This window comes from Gekko japonicus, unplaced genomic scaffold (genome assembly GCF_001447785.1).
Source record: "Gekko japonicus isolate JY-2015 unplaced genomic scaffold, Gekko_japonicus_V1.1 scaffold42, whole genome shotgun sequence".
NCBI classification, from domain to species: domain Eukaryota; kingdom Metazoa; phylum Chordata; class Lepidosauria; order Squamata; family Gekkonidae; genus Gekko; species Gekko japonicus.
The window spans coordinates 1,047,563-1,073,691 of record NW_015165831.1 but is presented as its reverse complement, the minus strand read 5'-3'; the positions used below and the strand labels follow the sequence as shown (position 1 = coordinate 1,073,691).

Genomic DNA, 26,129 nt, shown 5'->3' with positions numbered 1-26,129 from the left:
CCCCCCCCGAAATGACCTCTGCCTTTAACCACACAAAGGCTATGTGGGGTGCAGGATGTAGTACAGAATAAGAAGAGATTAAATGAAAATGATGAGAACTAATCGCCTTTGGGTTCCTCTCAGGGGGGAAAGGCAGGAGATAAATGAAATAAATGGAATATGGGATAAGATTGTGTGGAGGGATTCATTCTGTGCCGGGCCTGTGCCCTGGGGTTCTCTTCATCTGCACTAGCAGTGGCATTTCCAAGGCAGGTCCTTTATCACTTGCATTCCAGCCTTTGACTGGTAGCATGCTCACTGAAGTCCCTTATGGAATTCTAGTCTCTTTGTTTTATTCACACAAAATAGAATCAACTCTCTTAGTCACACAGACTAAACTGTTGGTTTTATTCACACAGAATTAGACTCAAAATCCCATAGTGTTGCACACTATGCTCTTTCTTCAAACTTCACATACAGAATCCTTCATAACTCTCAGTCACACAGACTCTTTTCAGAACTCTTCCATACTTGTCTCATATCACAGTCTCCTCATACACACACACAGAATCCTCTCAGACACCCCTCCTCCCACACTCTGTCAATCAAATCACACTTGTTACCCTCTATCACTCTTCTCATATTACTGCATATTACTGCAGACAAACTAAACATTTAAGGGAACACACACACCAAAACATGGAATCATTACAATAATGTATTGTACCTATTCTGCAGTCACTCCATTGGCTGCCATCAGTCACCGGTTTCAATTCAAGATACTTGGCTGTCACATATAAAGACCTTCACGGCCTTGGACCCTCATATTTGCAGGACCACCATCTTTCCTGCGGCCATGACAGCTTCACTCATCTGAGTGGAGCCTTCTGTAGGTGCCACCCTGCAAATGGGCAAGATCCACAAGTTCATGTGCACACGCTTTCTCTGCGATGGCTCTTACCTTGTGGAAGGGCCAGCCTGAGGAGGTCAGGAAGGCTCCCGCACTTCTGTCATTTCAGAAACTCCTGAAAGTCATGGCAACCTCTGGTGACTGACCCCTACTGGAGGCTTGGAGGGTATTCAGAGAGATGGCGGAATAAAAAAGCCTGGCCCCTGTCCTCCTGACTGCTGGTATTCCAAGGAGGTCTCCCATCCAAGTACTTGCCAGAGTCGACCCTGCTTAGCTTCCGAGATCTGATGAGATTGGACTTGCCTGGGCTATCCAGGTCAGGGCTGTGCACTTTTAAAAAGTAATTAATTTATTTATTTTGTGAGTGTTTGTGTATGTCTGTGCCTGCAAGTCATAGTTAAAAAAGCCAGAGAAGGGGTCACAGTGTGCAGATACATGCCAACAGAACAAAAACCACTGTGATAAAATTAACAATGACACATTTAATAATTCTATAAGCATCAGTTTGTGAAGCCATTACTCTTTCAGGAGAATTTGACTAAGAAGAAAACAAATAAGAAGCTATACTGTTTTAAAAAAGAAACTTAAGCTGAATCAAGAGGTTGTCATCTTCCATCTTTATAAGACTGCTTACTCATGAGGAAGATTGGCGAAATGAGTGTAAAAACCGGTGTGCTCATTAGGATATGATTATGTTGGACTTTGCTTTGCCTATGTCTGAATTCTCCCAACTATATTGTAAGCGTAATGGCTTCACAAATTGATGCTTATAGAATTATTAAATGGGTCACTGTTAATTTTATCACAGTGGTTTTTGTTCTGTTGGCATGCAAGTCATAGTTGACTTCTGGTAACCCCTATTGGGGCTTGGATGTTCTAAGGAAGGTGGCTTGCTGTCGCCTGCCTCTGAGTCCCAGCCCTGGTATTCCTTGGAAGTCTCCCTTCCAAGTACTTGCCAGGGTCGGCCCTGCTTAGCTTCCAAGATCTGATGGGATCGGGCTTGCCTGGGCTGTCCAGGTCAGGGCTCTGTGTTTTGTTTAAATTGACTTAAATTGTATTCCCCCCCCCCTGGTGAACTGCTTTGGGTACCCCTGGGGAGAAAAGGCAGATTTTTTTTAAAAAAAATCCTGAATAGATGGCGGAGGCCACTGCTGCTGCTGAGAAGAAGATGTGAACACACCAAAGCCTGCAAGACATGGGGGGGGGGGGCAGATGGAGCAAGTATTGCTGCATGGGTGCCTCTTAAGAGGTTGCTGGGTCTACCTACCAGCTTTCTGTCCTTCCAGCTAGCAGTCTGTATGCAGTCTCCTTTCCCCCACCCTGGGCTGTTGCTGCCCTTATGCACAAATTCATGCATTCCTTCAGTTGCCAGGGGCCTGCTTAACCATCCCTTGATCCCAGTCCAACAACACTTCGTTTCCTCTCCTGAGGGAGGTCTGCAGGGGTGTGGGGTGTGGAAAAACTGGGCTACAGGAAAGGCATAGAATGACTTGGAAGATTCTGCAAGTGAGCTTGGGGGATTCAGACATACAAAAGCCAGGGTGGTGTCCCCACCCGAGTGAAGGCATCACTGGAAACCAACCCAGCTAGGAGTTGTATATAGAATTGATACCTTCTGTGGCCACCAATGTATCTCCTGGTGTCCCCTTCATTCTTCCTCAATGTCAAGAGCCAGTCCTGGCTTTCATGCATGTCATTGCAGCAGCAGAGGACCTCAGCAGGCGTCACCTTTATGGGGAGTGGACCATTCAGAAGCAGCTATCCCTTTTGAACAAGGGCGGCTGGCTGGGAACCTCCCTGTGTTTTGTAGCTGTCCCCTGTGGCAGCTGTTTTGTGGAGATGCCCGCTTCCCTTTCTCTGAGTCCCAAAAGTGCCCGTAGGCTCAACAAGGCTGGAGCCTCCAGTTCTGTGTTTGTAGAAATGCAGTAACCACTGGATAAACCGGCTCTTTGAAGCAAAGTGTCTAAATGCATTTGGCGCCTTGGAGAGCCAAACAACTGATGAGAAATGTTTTGCTAGCATTGTCTGGGGAGCATGGCGGGGGGGGGATATTTGTGTTGCCAACTTCCAGGTTTGAGAGTTTCAAAGCCCTGACCACCTGTGCCTGGATGATCAGACACCCTTGATTTCCCCTGCCCAACTTGTACAACTCTTTGCATTCACAGAATTACAGTTGGGTTTCTAGTTGGGTGCTGGCAAAACGTGGAAAGTGGAGAGCAGGGAAGCTGGACAGGAGTGCGTGCATTAAAAACTTCAATTTCCCTCAAATGCCACATACTTGCATGTCTGCCTCTAGGCGGTGTGGGGGCGTCAGAACAGCTAACGCAGTCCACAGAACTAGCTCCTAAGCATAGAGTTGCCAACTCCCAGTTGGGAAGTACCTGGAAATTTTGGGGGTAGAGCCCAGGGAGGGAGGGGTTTGGGGAGGGGAGGCATATAATGCCATAGAGTCCAAAAGCAGCTATTTCCTCCAGGGGAACCGATCTCTGTTGCCTGCAGAAAACAGTTGTAAATGTAATCCCAGGACATCTTCAGCCACCACCTGGAGTGTGGCAACCCTACCTAAGCAAAAGGTCAGGAAAATGTTCTTAAGCCTCTTTGCAGCAGTGTTGTGGGGAAAGGGGTTCTGCGGACTTGCACTGGAAGTTTGAGGCTGGGGAAGTCCAGTTCTCAGGCATTCAAGCTTGATTCATGCATAGTTTTCATTCTCTCCATTGCTGATGTCTCTCCCCGCCCCCTCCGCTTCCTCACAGTTCCGGGCAATTAGCCTGAGCACTGAAATCCCCCTAAAAAATCCTTCCCTTCCTGCTACCACTCTTGAAACATGGTGTAGGCAGAGTTAGAAAGGGAAGAGGAGTCTTGCTTGTAAATGCAAATCTTGGGGAAGCCTCGTCTAGCATGAATCCCCGTGTGCGCTGCTTGCTGTGTTGCTTTAGTGCTTGGGCTGCTTGATTGTATTGAAATGAGGGGGGGGGATGCAGCCCCTGCTGTAGGGAGTTTCCAGAAGGGATCGGGAAGTGACGCCCTAATTGATGAGAAGGGAATTTACCTGTGGCCTGTACAGCTGTGTTCCCAAGGAATTCTACGCAGTGCAGTGCATTAGCGACGGGCCTGCTTTGTGTCCCCCCTGAGGATGGGGGAGGGCCTTGTTGTTGTCCCCCCCATCAGCTCCTTTCAAGACTGCTTTGCTAAACCACTCTCTGCTTCAGTATGTTGCTCAAGAGCTGTTTCCTTCCTCCAGGGAGTTTGATGGGATGTTTGGCTCTCGAAAGCTTGGTCTGATGGGTCAGGTAGAGAATGACTTTCCCACTAAGTGCTCTGGATAGTGTGGAGGACTTTCTGAAGCATAGCTCTGTATATAACACGCTATCTATTTTGCCTGTTTGGGGCACTTTAAAAAATCTGCTGCTGTAGCTGTACAGGGTCTGTTGCAGGAAGGCGTGCTTTTGATCAGATGGGAGTAGCCTGGGTGTTTGAGCCTTTTGAAAGTCTAAGGATCATCTCCCATGTATCCCAGGCCCCTGCCACACGGGGGGGGGGGGGGATGCACGGCCAAAGTGTGGCTTTTGGAAGCCGCACCAAAATAGACACACCGCGGCGGGATCACACGGATCCCCTGAGCCGCGGCGCCGTTGATCCCTGGCACGATCAGATGCCGGGGAGGAAGCCACAGTTGGGAGACCGAGGCAGGGGGCTGCGCATGTGTCCGCATGCGCAGTTCGGCCAGGAGCTGGGGATGCACCGGCAGAATGACGCGCCGGCGATCCCACGGCCGGGCTTGCCGCGGCCGTTCAGGTAAGACCACCTCTGTCGGTGGTTATTTTTTGCTGTGGGGTTTCCGTGGTTAGGGACGGATCGGGGACGGGTGCCCGCCGCTTCCCAGATGTTGCGGTGAGATCGCGCCCGTCTGCTGCGGCCCCGATCCGTCCCTCTCCCGGGCCAAAACCCTCCGTGTGACTGGGGCCCCTGTATCCCTATAAGGTTGTCAAGTTGCCACCTACTGGCTGTTCCTCTGCTTAAGGTAGCCTGCCGGATGTTGACCCCAGGGCCCATGTTTTTTTCTGTTGGGCCTGCCTCCCATCCTGTGGAACAGACTCTCCAAGGAGGTGAGGTGGGGCACTGCCAGGAGGTGTGGCAAGGCCATTTATTTGCTAGGGCTTTTGATGGGGTGTAGTTGGCAGGCCCCCTGACCTGGATGGCCCAGGCTAGCCTGATCTCGTCTGCTCTCAGACGCTAAGTGGGGCTGGCCCTGGTTAGGACTTGGATGGGAGACCACTGAAGAAGCCCAGGGCTGCTGTGTAGAGGCAGGCAATGGCAAACCACTTCTGAACATCTCTTGCCCTGAATGAAGAAGAAGAGTTGGATTTATACCCCGTCCTTCCCTCGGAGTCTCAGAGTGGCTTACAATCTTCTTTCCTTTCCTGTCCCCACAACAGGCACCCTATGAGGCAGGTGGGGCTGAGAGAGCTCTGAGAGGAACTGTTCTTGAGAGAACTGTGACCGGCCCAAGGTCACCCAGCTGGCTGCATGTGGAGGAGGACTGGGGAATCAAGCCCAGTTCTCCAGATTAGTCCGCTGCTCTTAACCACTACACCAAACTGGCCCTGTGGGGTCGCTGTATGTCGGCTGCGACTTAACAGCACTTTCCACCACCATCAGCCTGCAGGCATTTGGGAGGGTGGTATTTGGGGTTTTATTGTATATTTTAGGTTTGGATTTGTACACTGCCTTGAGCCATGGAGAGAGGTGGGGTAAAAATGTTTAAAGGGATGGGGGGGGAGTAGGCGTGATTCAGTCTCTTCTTTTTTACAGGACACTCAATGTTCATGGATTGAGAGAGGGGATCCCAGCCTTTTGGACCATGTGGGCACCTTTGGAATTTTGACAGGAGGTGGTCAGTGCCAGCCCAAAATGGCTGCCTCAGAAGGCAAAGCCAAAATGGCTGCCACAGGAGACAGTGCCGAACAGAATACCTCCCTCCTCACACTTCCAGGAAGGCCTGCAGGGTGGGGTGGAACCACACACTGCCTAAGGGGAAGCCCAGGTGTTTACCAGTCCTCCCCATCCTTTGTTTGAATGAGAACAAACCCATCCTTGCAACAGCCACTCCCACTTCCTGAAAAGCTCAATATACACCAAGGGGAAGTACTGGCAGGTTCCATGGCACGCGTGGACACCACGTAGAGGAACCCCAGTTTAGTACTTGACAATGCCAGCTTAAACAAGGAGAGAGAAGACAGCGTGCCACGCACTTTGCTTCTGCCTTGCCCAGTCTAATGACCCCCTTCTGTCCCACAGGCTATGACTTTGCAGCCGTCTTGGAGTGGTTTGCCGAGCGGGTGGACCGCATCATCTTGCTCTTTGATGCCCACAAGCTGGACATTTCAGATGAGTTCTCAGAGGTGATTAAGGCCCTGAAGAACCATGAGGACAAGATCCGGGTGGTTCTGAACAAGGCGGATCAGATTGAGACACAGCAGCTGATGAGGGTTTACGGCGCCCTCATGTGGTCCCTGGGCAAGATCATCAACACGCCAGAGGTGGTGCGGGTCTACATCGGGTCCTTCTGGTCCCACCCGCTCCTCATCCCGGACAACCGGAAGCTCTTTGAAGCGGAGGAACAGGACCTCTTCAAGGACATCCAATCCCTGCCTCGCAACGCCGCCTTGCGGAAGCTCAACGACCTCATCAAGAGGGCCAGACTTGCCAAGGTGACTAATCTCTCAGGAGGCCAAATGTTTTTTGGGGGGGGAGCTGAGGTAGTGGAGTAAGTGGAGGAAATACTGTTCCCCCATGTCGCCCTGACCTGGATGGCCCAGGATTGCGTGCTCTCATCAGATCTTGGAAGCTAAGCAGGGTTGGCCATGGTTAGTATCTGGATGGGAGACCACCAGGGAAGTCCAGGGTTGCTATGCAGAGGCAGGCAATGGCAAATCACCTCTGAATGTCCCTTGCCTTGAAAATCCCATCAGGGGGCGCCATCAGTTGGCTGTGACTTGACAGTGCTTCTTACACACGCGTATGGCTTCATACAAAGGTGTGTCTGAGGCTGTTTGGCTGACTGAAGCAAAAAACCGTGGTGGTGGCCCTGTCCTGTCTGCAGTTCAGACACTCCCAGTGAACACTCCCCCCAGCCCACCCATTCATTCCCCTCTGGCTGAATGGAATGTGCAGATTCTCCTTGCTGGGCTAGTCAGCACACAGGGTTGATCCCGTAGATCTGTTCTGCTAGTAGCACATCCCCATCAGCCTGGCATGAGGAAAGGGTTGCCATCAACAGAATGGATTCCACACATGCTGATGGGGAGAAGTAGCGTGGGTTCTACTTAAGGTAGTAGAAAACAGTAAAAACATCTTTTTAGAACCCTATTGGCCATTAACAAAAATCACCCTTTGCATTTCCATTACCAAAGGACGTAGTGATGGCCACAGGTATAGACAACTTTAAAAGGGGGTTAGACAGATTCATGGAGGAGAGGTCTGTCAGTGGCTACTAGGCATGGTGACTAAAGGGAACCTCCACATTCAGAGACAGTAAACTTCTGAATACCAGTGGCAGGAGGTAACCTGCCCTGTTCTTGGCCCTCCGGGGGGGGGGGGGGGACTTTTGAAAGCAGACCTTAGCTCTGATTCACCCAGTGGATATAGGAGTATCCACACAGATCCCCTCCCAAAGCCACTCTGTGGATTCCCTTTTGAGCTGGATTAGCAGGTTTATTTTTAAACCAGCTTAAAGGGAAAAGTCTTGGGTAACTCTTGGAATGAGCACGACCTCATGTGGCCGTTCCCTTTTAATGCAAGGGTTTCTTGCTTTCCATGGAAAGAGAAATCCCTTGTGTGGAAGCAAGCCTTCGTCTTTTTCTGGGCATGTGACTGCATGCCTCTTACGACCAGATCAGGTGGAGACCCTACAGATGTTTAGCTCGACTCCCTTCCTTCAGACTAAGGGTGTGCAAAAAAAACCCAGACCCAGTACTTTCTTGGGTTCGGGTATACTGAACCTGAAAAATATTGGTATTTCCTGCTACTCCCGGATCCCAATACCAGTATGGTATATGGTAAATATTCGGAAAAATTGAAGGTCAAAGAAGAAGGGTATGGCAAAGGATGAGATGGTTAGACAGTGTTATCGAGGCAACGAACATGAAATTAAGCAAACTCCGGAGCACGACGGAAGACAGGAGGGCCTGGCGTGATGTGGTCCATGGGGTCGCAAAGAGTCGGACTCGACTGTGCAACTGAACAACAACAAAAAATATTCGGGATTCCCAAAATTTTTTGGTTCCAGTGGACATGAGAAGGAAAAAACGAGAGGATCAGCTGAGGCAGCGGGAGCTGAGAGCTCTGCACTTCCCCGGCTGTTCCTGGGCAGGGTCCTCTTTGCAGCTCAGTTTAAACCAAGAGTTCTCCCTGCAGGGTCTGCTGGGCACTGCTGGGCAGCCTGGTTTAAGCTGGACGGCTCAGCAGAGTCTGTCAATGAGCCGATCCTGTGGGGAGAGTTCTCTCCGCAGGCTCTGCTGGACAGCACCGTTTAAACTGGACTGCCCAACAGAGCCACCCCCATCCTTGATTGTTTCCAATTGAGGGGGGGGGGAGCATTTAAAAGGATCGCAGTCCCTTTAAATGCATTTTGCAAGCTGCAAGTGAACTCCGAGGGCATTTAAAGGGCTTGTGATCCCTTTAAATGCCTTCTCAAAGTGGCAAGTTCACCTGGAAGGTGTTGAAAGGGACCTTCAACTATCTGGCGGTCCTGAAAAATCCCAAATATTGGGATTTTTGGGGTTGGCCATTTTCAGATAGCCGAATAAATACGGGCTCTATATCCGGCTGAAAAAAATATCTGGAAAATACTGATAAGGTATTTTTTGGATTTTTTTTTTTTTGGGGGGGGGGCTCAGTATAGGCCAAATGCACACCCCCAGTTCAGACATGAGTACCTGGAGAGGGAGTTTTGGAGCCCTGATTCATGAAGTACATGAAGAGAGAGTCCTCTTTGGGCTGCCAGGTACAGTGCATCTGGCAGAGGAGGGGGACAGGTCCTTATTCTTGACTCTTCTGGCAGGTCCATGCTTACATCATCAGCTCCTTGAAGAAAGAGATGCCCAACGTCTTTGGAAAGGAGAGCAAGAAGAAAGAGCTGGTGAACAACCTGGGCGAGATCTACCTGAAGATAGAACGGGAGCACCAGATCTCACCGGGAGATTTCCCCAACCTCCGTAAGATGCAGGTATGGCTAAAGCTAGATAAGATGCTCTGGTCCTGGAAGGTCTTGTGGTCTGTGGTGGTGTGTTGGGTTTGGGACTTTGTGGCTTGTGATGGTGTCCTTGGAGTCTGCACAGGTGTACTCCTCATGTCCTAGTTTGAGCAGGGCGTCATACTGGAAAAGCATTTAGTGTGAGTGCCTCACAGGAGGGTCTTTGGGGAACAGAAACCTATCATGTTTAGGTCTCTGGAAGAGCAAGGTTTAGGAGGATTTTGAAAAAGAGTTGTTCATCCAGCTATTACTGGAGGAGAGGATGAAGCGACAGTTTAGAAAGGAGGTGTATTACTGGCAGACCTGTGAACTACTCCAGTGCTGAACAGCTCAGCAGTCTCTCTCTCTCTGTATTATTTGCTGTCAAATTGCTTCTGACTCATGGCAACCGATAGATTAACGTCCAGAATGTCCTCTCGTCAACAGCCGTTCTCAGGTCTTGCAGACTGAGGGTCGTGGCTGCCCATCTCCTGTTGGGTCTTCCTCTCTTCCTGCTGCCTTCAGCTTTTCCTAGCATGACTGCCTTTTCCAGTGACACTTGTCTTCTCGTATTGTGAGCAAAGTACAATAGTCTCAGTTCAGCCGTTTTAGCTTCTAGGGAGAGTTCAGGCTCGATTTGATCGAGAACCCACTGATTTTGGGGTTTTTTTGGTGACCCGCCATATCCGTAACACTCCCCTCCAACGCCACATGTCCAACGAATCAAATTTCTTCTCATCAGCTTTCTTGGTTGTCCAGATATGAGCTGCCTGTGAAGTCCCTGAAGCCCATCTGTGGGTGGGAATGAGTCCGAGGCGGTTGGTCAGGCATCTGTTGGGGCTCCTTCCTTATAACGAGCGAGGGGGTGAGAGGAGGACATCCATTAAGTCTCAGTTGAATTTCTCTCTCTCTCTCTCTCCCCCTCCCCTCCCCCCAGGAGCTACTGTTGGCGCAGGACTTCAGCAAGTTCCAGCCACTGAAGCTGAAACTGCTGGACGCCGTGGACGACATGCTGGCCAACGACATTGCCCGGCTGATGGTGATGGTGCGGCAGGAGGAGTCACAGATGCCGTCCCAGGCGGTGAAGGGCGGGGCCTTCGAGGGCACCATGAACGGGCCCTTTGGCCACGGCTACGGGGAAGGCGCCGGCGAGGGCATCGACGATGTGGAGTGGGTGGTGGCCAAGGACAAGCCCACCTACGATGAGATCTTCTACACCCTCTCCCCTGTCAACGGCAAGATCACAGGGGCCAGCGCCAAGAAGGAGATGATGAAGTCCAAGCTGCCCAACACCGTCTTGGGCAAGATCTGGAAGCTGGCAGACGTGGACAGGGACGGTCTCTTGGACGACGAGGAGTTTGCCCTGGCCAACCACCTCATCAAGGTCAAGTTGGAGGGCCACGAGCTGCCCGCTGAACTGCCCACTCACCTAGTGCCCCCCTCTAAGCGCAGGCACGAATGACACTTCCCCCTCCTGGGGGGACGCCTTTGACTTTGACCACTCTTCTGTGGGGGGCTGGACTGCTGCCCCCAGGAGCTGACTTTGAACTTCCCCACCCTGTGAGAACAAAAAAAAACAACCCCTTCTTGAATGAAAGGAAGCCCATGCACATTAACTCTTTGAGAAATTTTTAATACATCTGCTACATTTTAAGCCAATAATCTTCTGTTCCTACCTGTGGTGTTGGGGAGAACCCTCCTTCTACCCCAGATGGGGTACAACATAGGTGCTGTTCCCAAGAAGGGAGCCTCTGGGTGGGGTGGGTGGGGGAAAGAGGGACCCGTTTCCTTCAGCGTTACAAACAAAAAAGCTAGTTGTTGTGGGTGGCCTTGTTCCCTGTCTCTCTCCCTTGAGAGTGGTTCACCTACTTCCCTCATGAGTCGGTGTCTTCCCTCTGTCAGTCGGCTAGTTAGTATTGGGGCTGGGTCGTTGGAAGGAACAACGTAACACAGGCGTCATCCGTGACGCACACACAGACACACACAGACACACTGGTGCTGCTTTTTGCCTTCAACTTCTCAAGCCCTTCTTCACCTGTCCACCCGAAAGGTGTGAGAAACCTACAAAACACTCTTCCCCACTACAACACCTATCAGTTGCATTTTATGCCCGTACACACCATACCCATTTCACAGGCGTGTCTCCCACTCCTGACTTTTCCTGGTGGTTAGACTGCATCACCTTTCTCCAGAGCCAGGCAGAGCTTGAAGCACCTGTTCCCCTCACACACACCTGTCACTCACTGCCTCTTCTCACTGGGCCACCCAGTCTTTGGTACTGTTAATGCCCCTTGACCAATACCCATGCTGGCTGTAGGGATTGCGCAGCTAACCTCTTCCCTGGCTTCGGCCTGCAATAATTCCCTGGTGCCCGGACAGGCCTTCCTGCAGAGGGGTGGGTCTCCCTGCAGCCAGAAGGTTCTGATAGACTCATGTTGGCAGCTCTGAAGTTTGGTTTCCTCTCCTTATTCAGCCAAGGAAGCTTCTGTGCCTTCACTTAAACGATTGAAGTATTTCAGCAATAATGGCGATTTCTTAACATCCGAATGGTGGTTTCTTAACGTCCATGCTGATGGGGAACTTGCTGAGCTTCTTCATCCTGAACACACCTCTTTGGACCTCCTCCGTTCCCCAGGAGATCCACACACACACACCCTTCCTCAGATCAAGAAGAGGAAGGCGTCAAACTCCCTCTTTGGCCAGAGGTGAGTGGGAAATGTGTTGAAACAGATGGTAATTCTCTCTATCGTAGTGAGACTCATAGGTTTCAACAGGCCTCCGCGCCTACACCTGTTGGACGTAGGCTTGGACCCACAGCTGCTCACAATCTCTGCAGCTAACGACGAGAGAAGTCTCGGTGTTGCGGATATCACATGGGACTGGGCTGGGAATTTCTGATGTTTCTGAAGGAAGGTCATGACAGCTGTTGCTGCTCTCAGGGGGCTGCTGTGGAGAAAGTGGGGGGGGGAGACTGAGGAATGACTTTGCAGTGTCTAATGCAGGCTTTGTGGCCTGTGAAGGGCTGTTACTGTGACATTCTGTTTGCCAGGCACTACCCATGAAGTATGAAGGCAGGGGGAAAATGTCTGCCTGTGTTGCTGGACTCGGTCATCTTTCTCTGTGTGAAAACTGCTGAGGATTGGATTGCCTTAGCCATGGGAGGGAGTAGAAAGTACAACCAGCCTCTGATTTGAGGGAGGGGGCTGTGTAGTGAGGAAGGGGGGGTCTGCTTAAATATCCTGCCCATTTATCTGGCATTAAAGTTTATTTGAAGCTCTGCAGCTGCCTGGTTTGTTTTGTTTTGGGGTTGGTTTTTTTTTGCCTTTTTGTATTTAAAAGATTGAGTTAAAATTTCTCTTGACACAAAAGTATAAGCAGGCTGCCGTGTACATAAGAACATAAGAGACGCCAATGTTGGATCAGGCCAAAGGCCCATCAAGTCCAACACTCTGTGTCACACAGTGGCCAGAAATACCAGTGCCATCAGGAGGTCCACCAGTGGGGCCAGGACATCCCACTGTTGACCCCCCCCCCCAAGCACCAAGAAGACAGAGCATTACTTGCCCCAGAGCCCCTATTTATACCTTGTGGCTAATAGCCACTGATGGACCTCTGCTCCATATGCTTATCTAATTCCCTTTTGAAGCTGTCCATGCTTGTAGCCTCCACCACTTCCCGTGGCAGTGAATTCCATGTGTTAATCACTCTTTGGGTGAAGAAGTACTTCCTTTTATCTGTTCTAACCCGACCGCTCTGCAGTTTCATGGAGTGCCCACGAGTTCTTGTATTGTGAGAAAGGGAGAAAAGTACCTCTTTCTCTACCTGCTCTTTCCCATGCATAATCTTATAAACCTCGATCATGTCACCCCTCAGTCGTCTTTTCTCCAAGCTAAAGAGCCCTAAGCGCTTTAACCTTTCCTCATAGGGAAAGTGTTCCAATCCTTTTATCATTCGAGTTGCCCTTTTCTGCACTTTTTCCAAAGCTATAATATCCTTTTTAAGGTGTGGTGACCAGAACTGCACACAGTATTCCAAATGAGGTCTCACCATTGATTTATATAGGGGCATTATGATATTGGCTGATCTGTTTTCAATACCCTTCCTAATAATCCCCAGCATAGCATTGGCCTTCTTTATTGCAGTCACACACTGTCTCGACATTTTCAGTGAGTTATCCACTACAACTCCAAGATCTCTCTCTTGATCAGTCTCTGCCAGTTCAGACCCCATCAATGTGTATTTATATTTAGGATTTTTGGCTCCAATGTGCATCACCTTGCACTTGGCCACATTGAACCCCATTTGCCATGTTGACGCCCACTCGCCCATCCTTGACAGATCCCCTTGGAGTGCCTCACAATCCTCACTGGTTTTCACCACCCTGAACAACTTTGTATCATCCGCAAATTTAGCCACTTCACTGCTTACTCCCATCTCCAAATCATTAATGAACAAGTTAAAAAGCAGTGGACCAAGTACTGATCCCTGCGGTACCCCACTGCTTACCACCCTCCACTGAGAAAATTGCCCACCTACACTCACTCTCTGTTTTCTATGAACTAGCCAGTTTTTGATCCATAAAAGGACTTGTCCTTCTATCCCATGATTTTTGAGCTTACTTAGGAGCCTTTGATGAGGAACTTTATCAAAAGCTTTCTGGAAGTCAAGGTAAATAATATCTATTGGATCCCCCTTGTCCACATGTTTGTTCACCCCCTCAAAGAACACTAACAGGTTAGTGAGACAAGATCTTCCCTTACAGAAACCGTGCTGAGTCTGCCTCAATAGGTTTTGTTCATCTATGTGCCTACTAATTCTTTCCTTAATAATGGTTTCCACCAATTTACCCGGTATCGACGTCAGACTGACTGGCCTGTAATTTCCCGGATCTCCTCTGGAACCCTTTTTAAAGATGGGAGTGACATTAGCTACCTTCCAATCCTCAGGAATGGAGGCAGATTTTAAGGAAAGATTACATATCTTTGTCAGGAGATCTACAAGTTCACATTTGAGTTCTTTCAGAACTCTCGGATGTATGCCATCTGGGCCTGGTGATTTTTCAGTTTTTAAGTTGTCTATCAGTTTTAGGACCTCCTCTCTCGTCACCTCAATCTGACTCAGGTCTTTCAACACCCCTCCTGAAATCAGTGGTTCTGGAGTGGGCAAGCACTTCTCATCTTCCACAGTGAAGACGGAGGCAAAAAATGCATTTAGCTTCTCAGCCATTTCCCTATCATCCTTCAATACTCCTTTTACCCCTTGGTCGTCCAAGGGCCCCACTGCCTCCCTGGCTGGTTTCCTGTTTCTAATGTATTTGAAGAAAGTTTTATTGTTGGTTTTTACGTTTTTTGCTATATGCTCCTCATATTCCCTTTTTGCCTGCCTGACCTCAGACTTGCATTTTATTTGCCATAGCCTGTGTTCCGTTTTATCAGCCTCACTGTGACTAGCTTTCCACTGCTTAAAGGAATTCTTTTTACTTTTTACAGCCTCCATTACTCTGTTTGTTAACCATGCAGGCTTTTTCCTATACCTGTTTGTGCCTTTCCTAACCTGCGGAATATATATTTTTTGAGCTTCTAGGATCGTAGTTTTAAATAGATCCCAAGCTTCCCCAATTGTTTTGACCCTTTCTACTTTTCCTTTCAGTTTCCTCCCCACGTGTCCCCTCATATCAGAGAAATTACCCCTTTTAAAGTTAAAAATGGTTGTGTGAGTCTTTTTGGCCAATTCTCTATTTGTACAAATGATGAACTCAACAACATTATGATCACTGTTTCCAAGCGGTGCAATCACTTTTACATCTCTCACCAGGTCTTGAGTGTTACTTAGGACCAAATCAAGGATCGCCTCTCCCCTGGTAGGTTCCGTGACCATCTGCTCCATAGCACAGTCATTTAGAGTGTCTAGAAACTCAATCTCTTTTTCCCGGCTAGAACACATATTGACCCAATCAATGTGTGGGTAGTTAAAATCACCTATTATTACACAGTGTTTTTGTCTAGTTGCTATCTTTAAGGCATTCATCATTTTATAATCCTCCTCTATCTTTTGATCTGGTGGGCGATAACAAACTCCCAGTGTTAAGTTTCCTTTTGGCCCCCCTATTTCAACCCATAGAACTTCCAGAAGCGAATCCAATTCACTTAGCCTCTCAATCTTTCTAGACTTTATACCCTCTCTGACATACAGAGCTACCCCACCTCCAACCCTTCCCCCCCTATCCTTCCGATATAATATATAACCGGGAATCACTGTGTCCCACTGATTTTCCTCATCCCACCAAGTTTCAGAAATACCCACAATGTCTATTTTTCCCTCCGACACCAAGCACTCCAACTCCCCGATTTTACCTCGGACACTTCTAGCATTTGTATAGAAACAGCTGTAATTTCCCTTACAAGTTAAGCCTGCATCCTTCCTCTTGCTATCTCGAGTCGTTGTCCGGCAGTCCATGTCACCAGCCATGGCCTCTGTGGACAATTTCAATCCACCTCCCTGTAGAAAAGCAACCGGTACCCCCTCACCTCTCTCAGATGAGCCAACCCGAACCAGAGACTTTTCATCTCCTGTCGGCTTTCCCCCAATATTCAGTTTAAAAGCTGCTCTGCCACCTTTTTGATTTTAAGCGCCAGCAGCCTGGTTCCTTCTCGGGACAAGTGGAGACCGTCTCGCCTGTACAGCTCCCTCTTGTTCCAAAAAGTATCCCAGTGCCTAACAAACCTGAACCCTTCCCCTCTACACCATCGTCTCATCCACGCATTGAGACTCCTGATCTCTGCCTGTCTCTCCGGCCCTGCGCGTGGAACAGGTAACACTTCTGAGAAGGCTACCTTGGAGGTCCTGGACCTAAGTTTCCTGCCCAGCATCCTAAATTTCTCCTCCAGGACCTCACGACTGCATTTCCCCACATCGTTGGTGCCGACATGCACCACGACCACTGGCTCCTCCCCAGCACTATCTACCAGCCTATCTAAAACACGCGTAATGTCCGCTACCTTTGCACCAGGCAGGCAAGTCACCATACGGTCAGTACGCGGGTTCGCCACCCAGCTGTCTACCTGCCTAAGGATCGAATCACCCACTACCAAGAGCCCCCCTCCCACCCTGCTCAGGGATGGTTCCTTGGTGCAAAAGGAGAGCCGCTCACCAGCTGGGGAAGAGGTCCCTTCTGAGGGCACATTCCCCTTATCCTCAGCATGGTGCCCTGTTTCCCCTAGACCCTCATGCTCCCTGACAGCAGCGGGGCTGCCAGATCCAGAGTGGGACGTAGCTAACAAGTCCCCGAGAGTCTTTTCTGTGCGCCTAGCTGACTGTCTCTGCTTCTCCAGGTCAGCCACCTTAGCCTCAAGGGAGCACACACATTCCCTGAGAACCAGGAGCTCCTTGCACCGAGCACACACCCAAGACTTCTGCCCGGTGGGCAGATAGTCATACATGTGACACTCCGTGCAAAACACTGGATAGCCCCCAACCCCCTGCTGGCATTCTGGCTTCATAAGTCTTTTAAAATAAGTAAACATAACCCCCCTTTTAAAACCTTGGTATTTATGTGTTTTTCTTATCAAAGTCAAATTACTTTACAGGAAAGACAAAGAGCCTAGGGCCTTGTCTTTCTGGCTCTTTTTGGGCTTCTTACAGAGTCCCTAGTCTAAGAGTCCCTAAGCTAAGAGCCACAGGCAAAGAGCCCTTTAGCTCGCCCTTCGGCTCGAGCCGTGCCTCTGGCAAGGTGCTTTCTTAAATACTGAATTACAGTCAATCCCAGTCAAACAATGCCCCTTCCTCTCTCAATCAGCCAGGACTTTGCAACCACTCTAAGTGCTTCCACACACTGCTAAACACAGTTTTCCCACACAATATCCTCAGCTGAATCCTCTCAGCTGAAAGCAAGTAAAAAAAAACCACTCACCCCTCTAGCAGCTCTCTGTCCTGCTCCTGCTCAGAGCTCAGCTGGGTGTACTTAGGAGCAGTCAGATTCCTTGGGCTGAATGAATTCCCATTGGGAGGGGATGGAGGGCAAGGAGTACGGAGCAGGTAACCCCCACCCTGGAGCTTTTTTGTTGTTGCTTACCCTCCACTCTGGCTTCTGAGACTTTACTAGGCATTCTTCATGAGCATGCAAGGAGATATTCTTCCCAGCCCAAAAGGACTAGAAACTTGTGGTTTAAAAAATAAATACTGGAGTGTTGATTGTGCTGCCCAATATTAAATTCCGTGGGTGCTAAAAAAAAATCCTAGCCCTTGAAAGCACTTTGTTCTTGAGAGTCATGTAATGCTGGTTACTGCTCCAAAGAATGCCTCCTCCCCATGCTTTTTTTAACTTTTAATTTGGCTTCAGATTCTGCCACCTTCCTAATGTTAGGTGAATGCTTGCTTGATTGAATGGGACTAAATAACAGCTGGAGGTAGGCATGCCTTGAAGGAAAGCCCAAGACGTCAGTCTCCCCGTCCTAGAACAGCTTGGTGTTCCTCCCGTGTGACACTTCCCCCACCCCCAATCTTACTGCTCCGCCACCCCATTCCGATGGTCATGTGCTTGAACCTGATTCTTAGTTCTGATTTGGGTGAAGTTTACACTCTGGTGGTTGTGACTGCTATCATGTGCACGGAAAGTATGCTGAGGTGTTGCAAATAATTCATTGGCCGCCTTCTGTGCATGCACACGCTGACCTGTGGGAGCATCCTGACAGCTGTGTTGAATTATTTAAAAGCTCAGGGCTAGCCGTAGCTGGTCGTAAAGAGAACTGATCTCAAGTGTGTGAGGCAAAGTTTATGGGGGGGGGGGCTGTATGGCGGAGAGGAATTGTCACATTGCTGGTGCCAGCCAGGGAGTAGACACACGGAGTAGTTGGTGTTCCTGGGAAAGGGTAAACAAGACGTTCCTATAACCAGATTGGGACTTACAGCTGCCTCCCCCCCAAAACTAATTTTCCCTACTTTGTCCCTTTGTCAGCATGCCTCCATTAGGACAGTATGCTGGGTAAACTTCAGTATAGCTGTCTGTAATCTTGGCCGCAGAAAGGCGGCAAGGTCCTTTCTGCACACTGTGGAATAATTTTTTTAAGTAAATAACATTTGGCTTCTTTGCCAAGAACACCAGTGTGAAGGGAGGGGCATCCTCGTGAGGCATACTTTCCCATTGCCACTTTGTTGTTCAGTCGCACAGTCGAGTCCAACTCTTCGTGACCCCATGGGCCACTTAAGAAGGGCTTTTTACAATTCCAGGGATCTATTCCTGGCTCGCTTTTCTTTAGCTAATCATTATTCATGCTAACTGGCAGGATGTGGGGTGGGGAGAGGAGAGGCAAAAGCCCCCGGAGCAAATGGAAGGCAACTTTGGAGAAAGAATTGGGCTCCACTCTGCCGCTAAAGCAGCCCTTCGCCTCAAATGCAAGGATCGGCTTTTTGATTTGGTGGTTTGCTATCTCAGTGGGTGGAACAGAGAGGGTGATGGACAGAATCCCCTGCTAACTGTTGTCCCGGGATCTCAAAGAGGCCCAAATGGGAGATGCCATCCATGGTGTAGTGCCAACACGCTCTGTGGAGATGGAGCCCTGGAATCCACTTTCCCTTTGTCCAAAGCTAAGTGGAAATGCGGAGAGGAGCAGGAACTGAAGGAGTTTACGTCGGCAACACACAAAAAAGAGTGTAAGCAAGCGTCTTCTAGATGCGCGTTGTGCAGCGAAATGTGTTCCAGAGGGGTAACCATTGTGGTCTGCGGTAGGACGGTTAGATTTGAGTCCAGTAGCACCTTAAAGACCAATAAGAGTTTCAGGGTACAAGGTTTCGAGAATGGTCAGAATCAAAACATGTTAACTAGTTTTTCAGAGGGTTTTGTGCCATTTAGGGCTTCTAAGGGGGGTAAGGTGGTGGCAGGGAGGAGTGGACAGTCACGTGGCACAAGGCTGCAGTGTGGGAGTGCGAGAAGTCCTGAGCTTGGGAGCAGCAGGCCTCTTCTCCAGTGTCTAAGGAGAGAGGCGCTGGGCCTTAGAGCTGGAAGTGCTGCTGCTCCCAGGTTCCCTCCTTTTCATACCTTCACACATTCCAAGACGGAGTCCTGGCACAGAACAGACGCCGGCTCCATCTTTGCACTGAGGAAATAGCAATGACCGGGCCTTTTCCATTCCCCCTCCCCCCCTCACAAGCAGGACACCAGAAGCTGGATCCCAAGACAGCCACACACACACACACACACACACACACACACACACACACCCCTTGTAGGGAGAACTCTGCATCCCACCTCTGTTTGGTCTTTCCTACAGAGGGGTTAAAGGAAGAGGAAGGCTGCCAGCAGGCACACGTTTGCTTCCTATCTACAAGCGGCTTTCGAAGAGAGGGTGAGAGAGTTCTCTCTGTGTGTCTGCTGGTGACTATGGTATGAAAAGGAGTGTGTGCGGTTGAGATGCTACTGCCCTCTGCTGGGTGAAGGAGCACCTTATAGGTGATGGTAGAGGCCACATTTAATCTTGATAACTACAAATGGCCCGTGTCATAATAAGCTTGCCCTCCTTCCAGGCTGTTTCCATAGGACTTGGCAACCAGTGTGTCTCCCCCATGGCACCCTGCTGTGGGTACACAGATTGGGTTGTTACTGGGAAGGGGGGACGACTTTATGCAGTTTCAACATTGTGCAAGTTTCCTATTCGGATGTGTCATCATTCCTACCAAGGAAATGGAAGCCACCCCCTCAGCATTACAACACGGATGGGTGCTGGTTTCTCCCCTTCGACCTGCTGTGGTGTTTTTTAGGCTCCATAGGAGTGCCTCTTGGCTTCCATTTGTTCTCTGCTGGCCTATTTGTAATGAAAACAAGTATTTAAAAGATGGCCACGAGTGCCTAGGATGTTCTCAACCCAAACTTTTCCCCATCTGCAAAAGTGAGGATTCCATAACCGTGGCGTGTATCCTTCCACTCTGTTCCCACAGTGCAAAGTTGTGTGTTGTCTTCTCTGTCTAGTTAGTCTGAACCTCTTAATAAGATTATTTGGTTGTGAGCCCCCATGCGGATTGGAGGGTTGGAATGAAGAAAGACAAGGGGATGCATTTCCTCCTTCCTCTTCTGCAAGTGTAGATCCCCTGAGGAGTGGGCGGTTTCATCCCCTGGTCTCTCCTCACTCCAGCCCACCCACCGTTACGGCTGTTCTTCTGCATGGAGCCAGTGACCCCAAAGGGTGATTCTTCTGGAGCTCAGAAGAGGCTTATTACTTGTTATCATCTTACTTGATTTGTAATTTTTGATGATTGGTGATGGTGTAATCCTACCTCTCAAAGACCTAAGTGTCCCCACACCAGTCTCACTCCCACTTTCTCACTTTTGTGCTGTTACAATCACTGTCCTATCACATTTCTGTTCCAGCTGTCCTCCTAAAGAGCTCAAGGTAGCATACTGGATTCTATTTTATCTTCGCAACAGCCCTGCGAGGTAGGTTAGAGAAAAGTAACAAGCCTAAAGTCAGCCAGTACACACAAACTCATGAAGGCCAGTATTGTCTACTCAGACTGGCAGTGGCTCTCCAGGGTCTCAGGTTGAGGTCTTCCACCTCACCTACTGCCTGGTCCTTTTAATTAGAGATGCTGGGGACTGAATCTGGGACTTTCTGCATGTGAAGCAGAGGCTCTTCCACTGAACCATGGCCCCTCCCCCTAAAATTATACTTTGCTGGGTCCTGAACACACATGAGGATGCCTTATTTGGTGAGGGCCAGTTTGGTGTAGTGGTTAAGTGCGCGGACTCTAATCTGGGAGAACGGGGTTTGATTCCCCACTCCTCCACTTGCACCTGCTGATGTGACCTTGGGTCAGTCACAAGCTCTGGCACAGCTGTCCTTGAAAAAGAGCAGTTTCTGTCAGAGTTCTCTCAGCCCCACCCACCTCACAGGGTGTCTGTTGTGGGGAGGGGAAGGGAAAGGAGTTTGTAAGCCGCTCTGAGACTCCAAGTGAAGGGCGGGGGATAAATCCAATCTCTTCTTCTTCTTCGTCGTCGTCGTCGTCGTCTTCTTTGTCTTCTTCGTCGTTGTCGTCTTCTTCTTCGTCGTCGTCTTCGTCTTCTTCTGCAGAGCGTTTATCTATTAAGGTCAATACTGTATACTCAGACTGGCGGTGGCTCTCCAGGGTCTCAGGTGGAGATCTTTCACATTACCTCTTACCTGGTCCTTTTTACTGGAAGTGCCAGGGACTGTGTCCCAGCCGAAGAGCATTCATTTTATTTAAAATCAGTCTGATCATCCTTGAATATGTGAGAATCACTTAAAATGAATAAATATCTAAGAATCATGTCACAAGAAAATACTTGCATATGTAAATAAAATCAGAAACTGAACTATATCACTCCTTATATCTGAAGAGTAAAAGCTAAAATAATTTCGGAGAGTCTTACCAAACCCCTTTCAGAAAGATTAGATGGTCTCTCGTAATCCACGTCTGAGAGACTCTGGGGTGCTCCAAGTGTGACTATCTTATCCAGGCCCAGTTACATGAACCCACAAACCAGCCCAAAACCTTTCAGTTTGTCACTTTTGATGGAATGAAGTGAGGGCTCCTCTGAACTTAGAAATTTCCCATAGAAATAAATGTCCCAAAACTGAATTTTTAGATCAACTTGTTCACAGATTTTTTTTTTCCTGGGCCTCTGTCCATCTGTGTAAAGTTTTCTCTTGTCCAAGGATGGAACTGAGAACAGAGCTGAGAAAGTAAAAAAGTCCGCAGGTTTTGCGGACTTGAAACTTAACACAAACGGCTGTCTGTTCAACCCGTGCCAACAGCCAGGAGTCTGTGATGCAGGACCTCTGCTGTTCTGCCTTCCCCATCACCTCAGTAGAAGAAGAGAAGAGGATTTATACCCCACTCTTCACTACCTGACGGAGTCTCAAAGCGGTTTACAATCCCCTTCTCCTCCTCCCCCCCCAGTACAGACACCCTGTGAGGCAGGCGGTGTGGTGGGGCTTGCTGTATCTTTGTGGCTCGGCTTCTTCCTTCTCCCGGTGGTCTCTGGCATCTCACTGGGCTGGCTGCTTCATTTGTTGGACCGTTTCTGGCGCACGCCCCCGCGCTTGCTTCTGGCCTCGGCTCTGTCCTGATCGGCTCCGCCGCGCCCACAATGCACGTCATCGTGCGTCTTCTTGGTTTCCACCGCAGCCGTCTGCCGCTTGATGTTACAACGGCCGCCAGGGATCGCTCTGCCAGTTCTTGGTTCCTCCACGCCACGCCATCTAGGCTCCGCTGCCGCCGCCGATGTTCTCGCCGCTGCTACCACACGCCTCGCTAGGGAGGAGGGTGCCCCCCACCCATCTAAGGGTGGGTACCCATTTGCCTACTCGCTTGGTTTTAATTGCCTTCGGGCCGCTGGGTGGGCGGGAGCTGGGACTCGGGCCAGGTGCTCACCCTGGCTGCGGTGGATTCTTGAACAGCCATAGTGGCTGTTTACCGGCAGGCGTTTACCCGCCTGCGCCACCGCTCCCTAGTACGCACAAGACTGCTGTACTGAGTGTGCCCAGGTGACTTTTTGAACTAAAACAAATTGGAGCAGCTAGGCAAGGGTCAGGGGTTGCTGGGTCCGGTGTGGACTGTCTTCCCCTGGAGCTGGAGTTAAAGAAGCAGCAGTGGTTTTCTCTTGGGGGGGGTGGGGTGGCCTAGATGGTGCATCATCACCACTGGGCAGGGTTAGCCCTGGTATACTGCTTGCAAAAGGGTGGAGATCTGCAAGCATAATAACCAACTAACAACGGTCGAATGTCCTCCAAGTGGAAACGACTCTTGTTCGAGTGAATGCATTATGTCATTGCTATTACGAAGCTGCCCAGTGTCCAAAAACGAGAGAGAGTGTACTTCCACTGCTGGAAATTAGATCCACATGATTGAGAAGCAAGTTCTGAACACAAAGATTCATTGCTGACTGGCATAACTTGACAAAAGGGGTGCCATCTGGTCACTGACATCCATATGGTGTATAGTAAATAAATACAGTGGCCCTCAGAGATCAGTCTTTGCTGCGCGATACTTATACCAAAGTATATGAGTCACATCATGGACAATAAAAAACTGGTTTTAATTGTCCTCCTTATCATAAACACAGTTTGAGTGATACAAAGAAAACACAGGAACCGTTGTCTTTGCATTGGCAAATGCGTTTGGAAAACAAAGCAGTAACAACGGGGGGCTAGAGTGGCCAATTAATTTACAGGGAAATTTCCTGGTGGGCCTGTGCCCTAGGGGGCTGCTGGTGGCTGGGACCCAGCAACTCTGCCAGTGCCTCGGGGCCGCCTTCATGACTAACTGGTTTCCACTCACCAGTTGTCTTCTCCTGTGTGGCAGCCATTTTGTGGGATGAGGCAAAGGGTGAGCCAAGGCCATGGTTGCCAGCTCAGGGTTGGGAAACAGCTGGAGATTTGGGGGTGGAGCCTGAGGAGAGTGGGGCTTGGGGAGGGGAGGGACTTCAATGGGGGATGAGGCCATAGAGTCCATGTGAAATACCGGGTTGTACACACATTGCAGTGATCAGCTTGGGTGTATTCAGTAATTTCAGCAAAACTACAAGACCAGACTCCAGAGCCTCAGCTCTGTTAAATAGCATGCAATTGCCACACCCAAACACACCCCACTCCCAGTGATAGGCTATTTACATAACATTACTACTTGACTGGTTTAATCCAGAGTCCTGGTCGGCTATTGTTCTTGTGCTCCAAGCTCAGCCAGTCTCTGGAGTGATTCAATCAGGGATGATTCAGTCCCAATTCATAACAGTCCACCTTCCAAAGCAGCCATTTTCTCCAGATGAACTGATATCTGTTGCCTGGAGATCAGTTGTAATAGTGGGAGATCTTCAGCCATTTGGAGGATGGGAACCCCAGCCGATGTCCACTGTTAGTGCCGCTAAATCCAGTGGCCCCTGAAATGGTGGCTTGTAGCACCACGGGCTGCTGCTTAGCCGGGCTTCTTCCAGGCCTCTTTTCACTTCCCAGCCCACTCCTGAACAGCAGATGCAGTCAGTTATCATCCCACATCCCTCCATGGTAGCAGGTAAAACTTGGATCCTCTATAACCAGGGTGAGTCTAGAGCAAACTCCGAATCTGCCCCCAGGCAGAACTAGGCAGGTGAGGGCTGTGTGTTACGAAGGGTGCGATAAGCGGCCCATCCACTTCCTGCCTGCCAGTGCTAGTATCTTAAAAACACTGACATGAACCTTTTGCTTCTTTGGCTCGGAATCCTGGTGGCCTCGTGTGTGTTGAGTAGTTATGGGTGACTTCAACTTCCCTGAAGTGAGCTGGGAGACAAACTCTGCAAAGCGTCCTCCATAGACACGCAACCTCCTGACCTGTCTGGACAACGGCCATAAAGCAGGTAGAATGACACATCCAGACGATTAATTTGTCCTCTTCTCCAGGTGCTCAGATTCCTTGGGTTTGCCCCCACAATCCTGGGAAAACAGGCCACAGGCCTTTGTGGGACTGGGAGGCACTGAGTCCGAATGGAAAAAGAGCTTAGCGATGCAGAGGCTACAAATGATGTTTTCCCAGACGTTCTGAAGGACTGTCCTTATCCCAGCTCCACTGTTGCTGTACACCAGTCAGGAACCCAGCCATCCCAACGTCATTATCTTGTATTGCTTTCTGAAACACAATGCACTCAACTGTCAGATCCCAAGCAGGAGAACAAACCCACGTTCCAAAGAAGTAAGATTTATTTCCAAAGCATGGTTAGTCATGAACATACAGAAATTGTCCAGAATGAATACAATACACAGGGGCAGTATAATATAGGAACTTCAAACTTGGTTAACCCAATGGGCTCAATTCCCTTGCAGGGGAGTTGATTAGAAAAGGCGCGATGCAGCCTGAGAACTCCAACGGCTCATATCATAAACACAAGGTCAGTTCACACGGGAATCTAATGAAGCAGAGCAAGAAGACATAACACTCCGTCATCCACCTGTAGGTGAAGCTTGGCAGTTACAGTTGCATACCAGAAGAGAATAACACGGGGAGGGAGGGAAGAGGGACACGTCCCCGAGAGATGGCAGCTCGCTGACATACTGCCCACCTGAAAATACCACTTACCCACCGTCTCCCGGCCTGGGCGGGAGATCTCCCGGTTTGCCCGGGAGACCTCCAGGTTTGCCCGGGAACTTCTTGTGAAACGCCCGAACATGATAAGGGGCCCGAATATCCCCTTCTTCCACCCATTCGCGGTGCTGGGGACCGAAATCAACCCATTCCACAAGATACCACAGTTTACCACATTTGAGCCTGGAATCAAGAATGCTAGAAATTTCATAATGCTCTTGGCCATCCACCAAAATAGGAGGAGGTTGAACAGTACTGTCTCTCCACTGACACTGACCAGTATCTTTTTTCAACAAACTGACATGAAATACAGAATGCAAAGACTGTAAGTTTTTAGGCAAGATTACATCAACAGCTACATCATTTATGACCTTGCGAACCTTGAAGGGACCAATGTATTTCCAACCCAGTTTCTTACTGGGACGTAACAGTTTAATGTTTTTTGTGGAAACATAAACCGAATCACCAGGTTTGATATCCCATTCTTTGGCCCTATGTTTATCAGCTTGCACTTTATATTTTTCTTTAGCCAAATCAAGAGTGTGACACAGTAGAGGCCAAGCTGATTGTAGAGACTGGCACCACGAGTCCGCATCAGAATGGGGTTTGGAGTCATCCCCCGACCTGTCAAGAAAAGGGAGAGGGGGGCTATCGTAACCAAATACAGCCTTAAAAGGAGACATACCAATGGAAGAATGAAACGTGTTGTTATAACAATATTCTGCTAAGGGGAGCAAGTCACACCAATCAGATTGTTGATAGTTAGTGAAACAACGCAAATATTGTTCCAAGGTTTGATTAAGACGTTCTGTTTGTCCGTCAGTCTCTGGATGGTAAGCGCTACTCAACCCCTGCTCCACCCCCATAAGTGACAACAATTCCCGCCAGAATTTAGAAACAAATTGGGTCCCTCTGTCTGAAATGACCTTGGCAGGCAAAAGATGG

General features: G+C 49.4%; 1 protein-coding gene across 1 annotated transcript in view; it reads left to right on the top strand.

Moving 5' to 3' along the window:
• The window catches only part of EHD1 (EH domain containing 1), a 31,941-nt gene extending 21,119 nt beyond the window's left edge, over window positions 1-10,822 (top strand). The window contains exons 3-5 of the mRNA XM_015410848.1: window positions 6,188-6,600; window positions 8,952-9,116; window positions 10,060-10,822. Coding sequence (XP_015266334.1) covers window positions 6,188-6,600; window positions 8,952-9,116; window positions 10,060-10,584 — 1,103 coding nt within the window. The 3' untranslated portion in view covers window positions 10,585-10,822. The remainder of the gene's footprint in view (window positions 1-6,187; window positions 6,601-8,951; window positions 9,117-10,059) is intronic.
• Window positions 10,823-26,129: the final 15,307 nt, after the last annotated feature.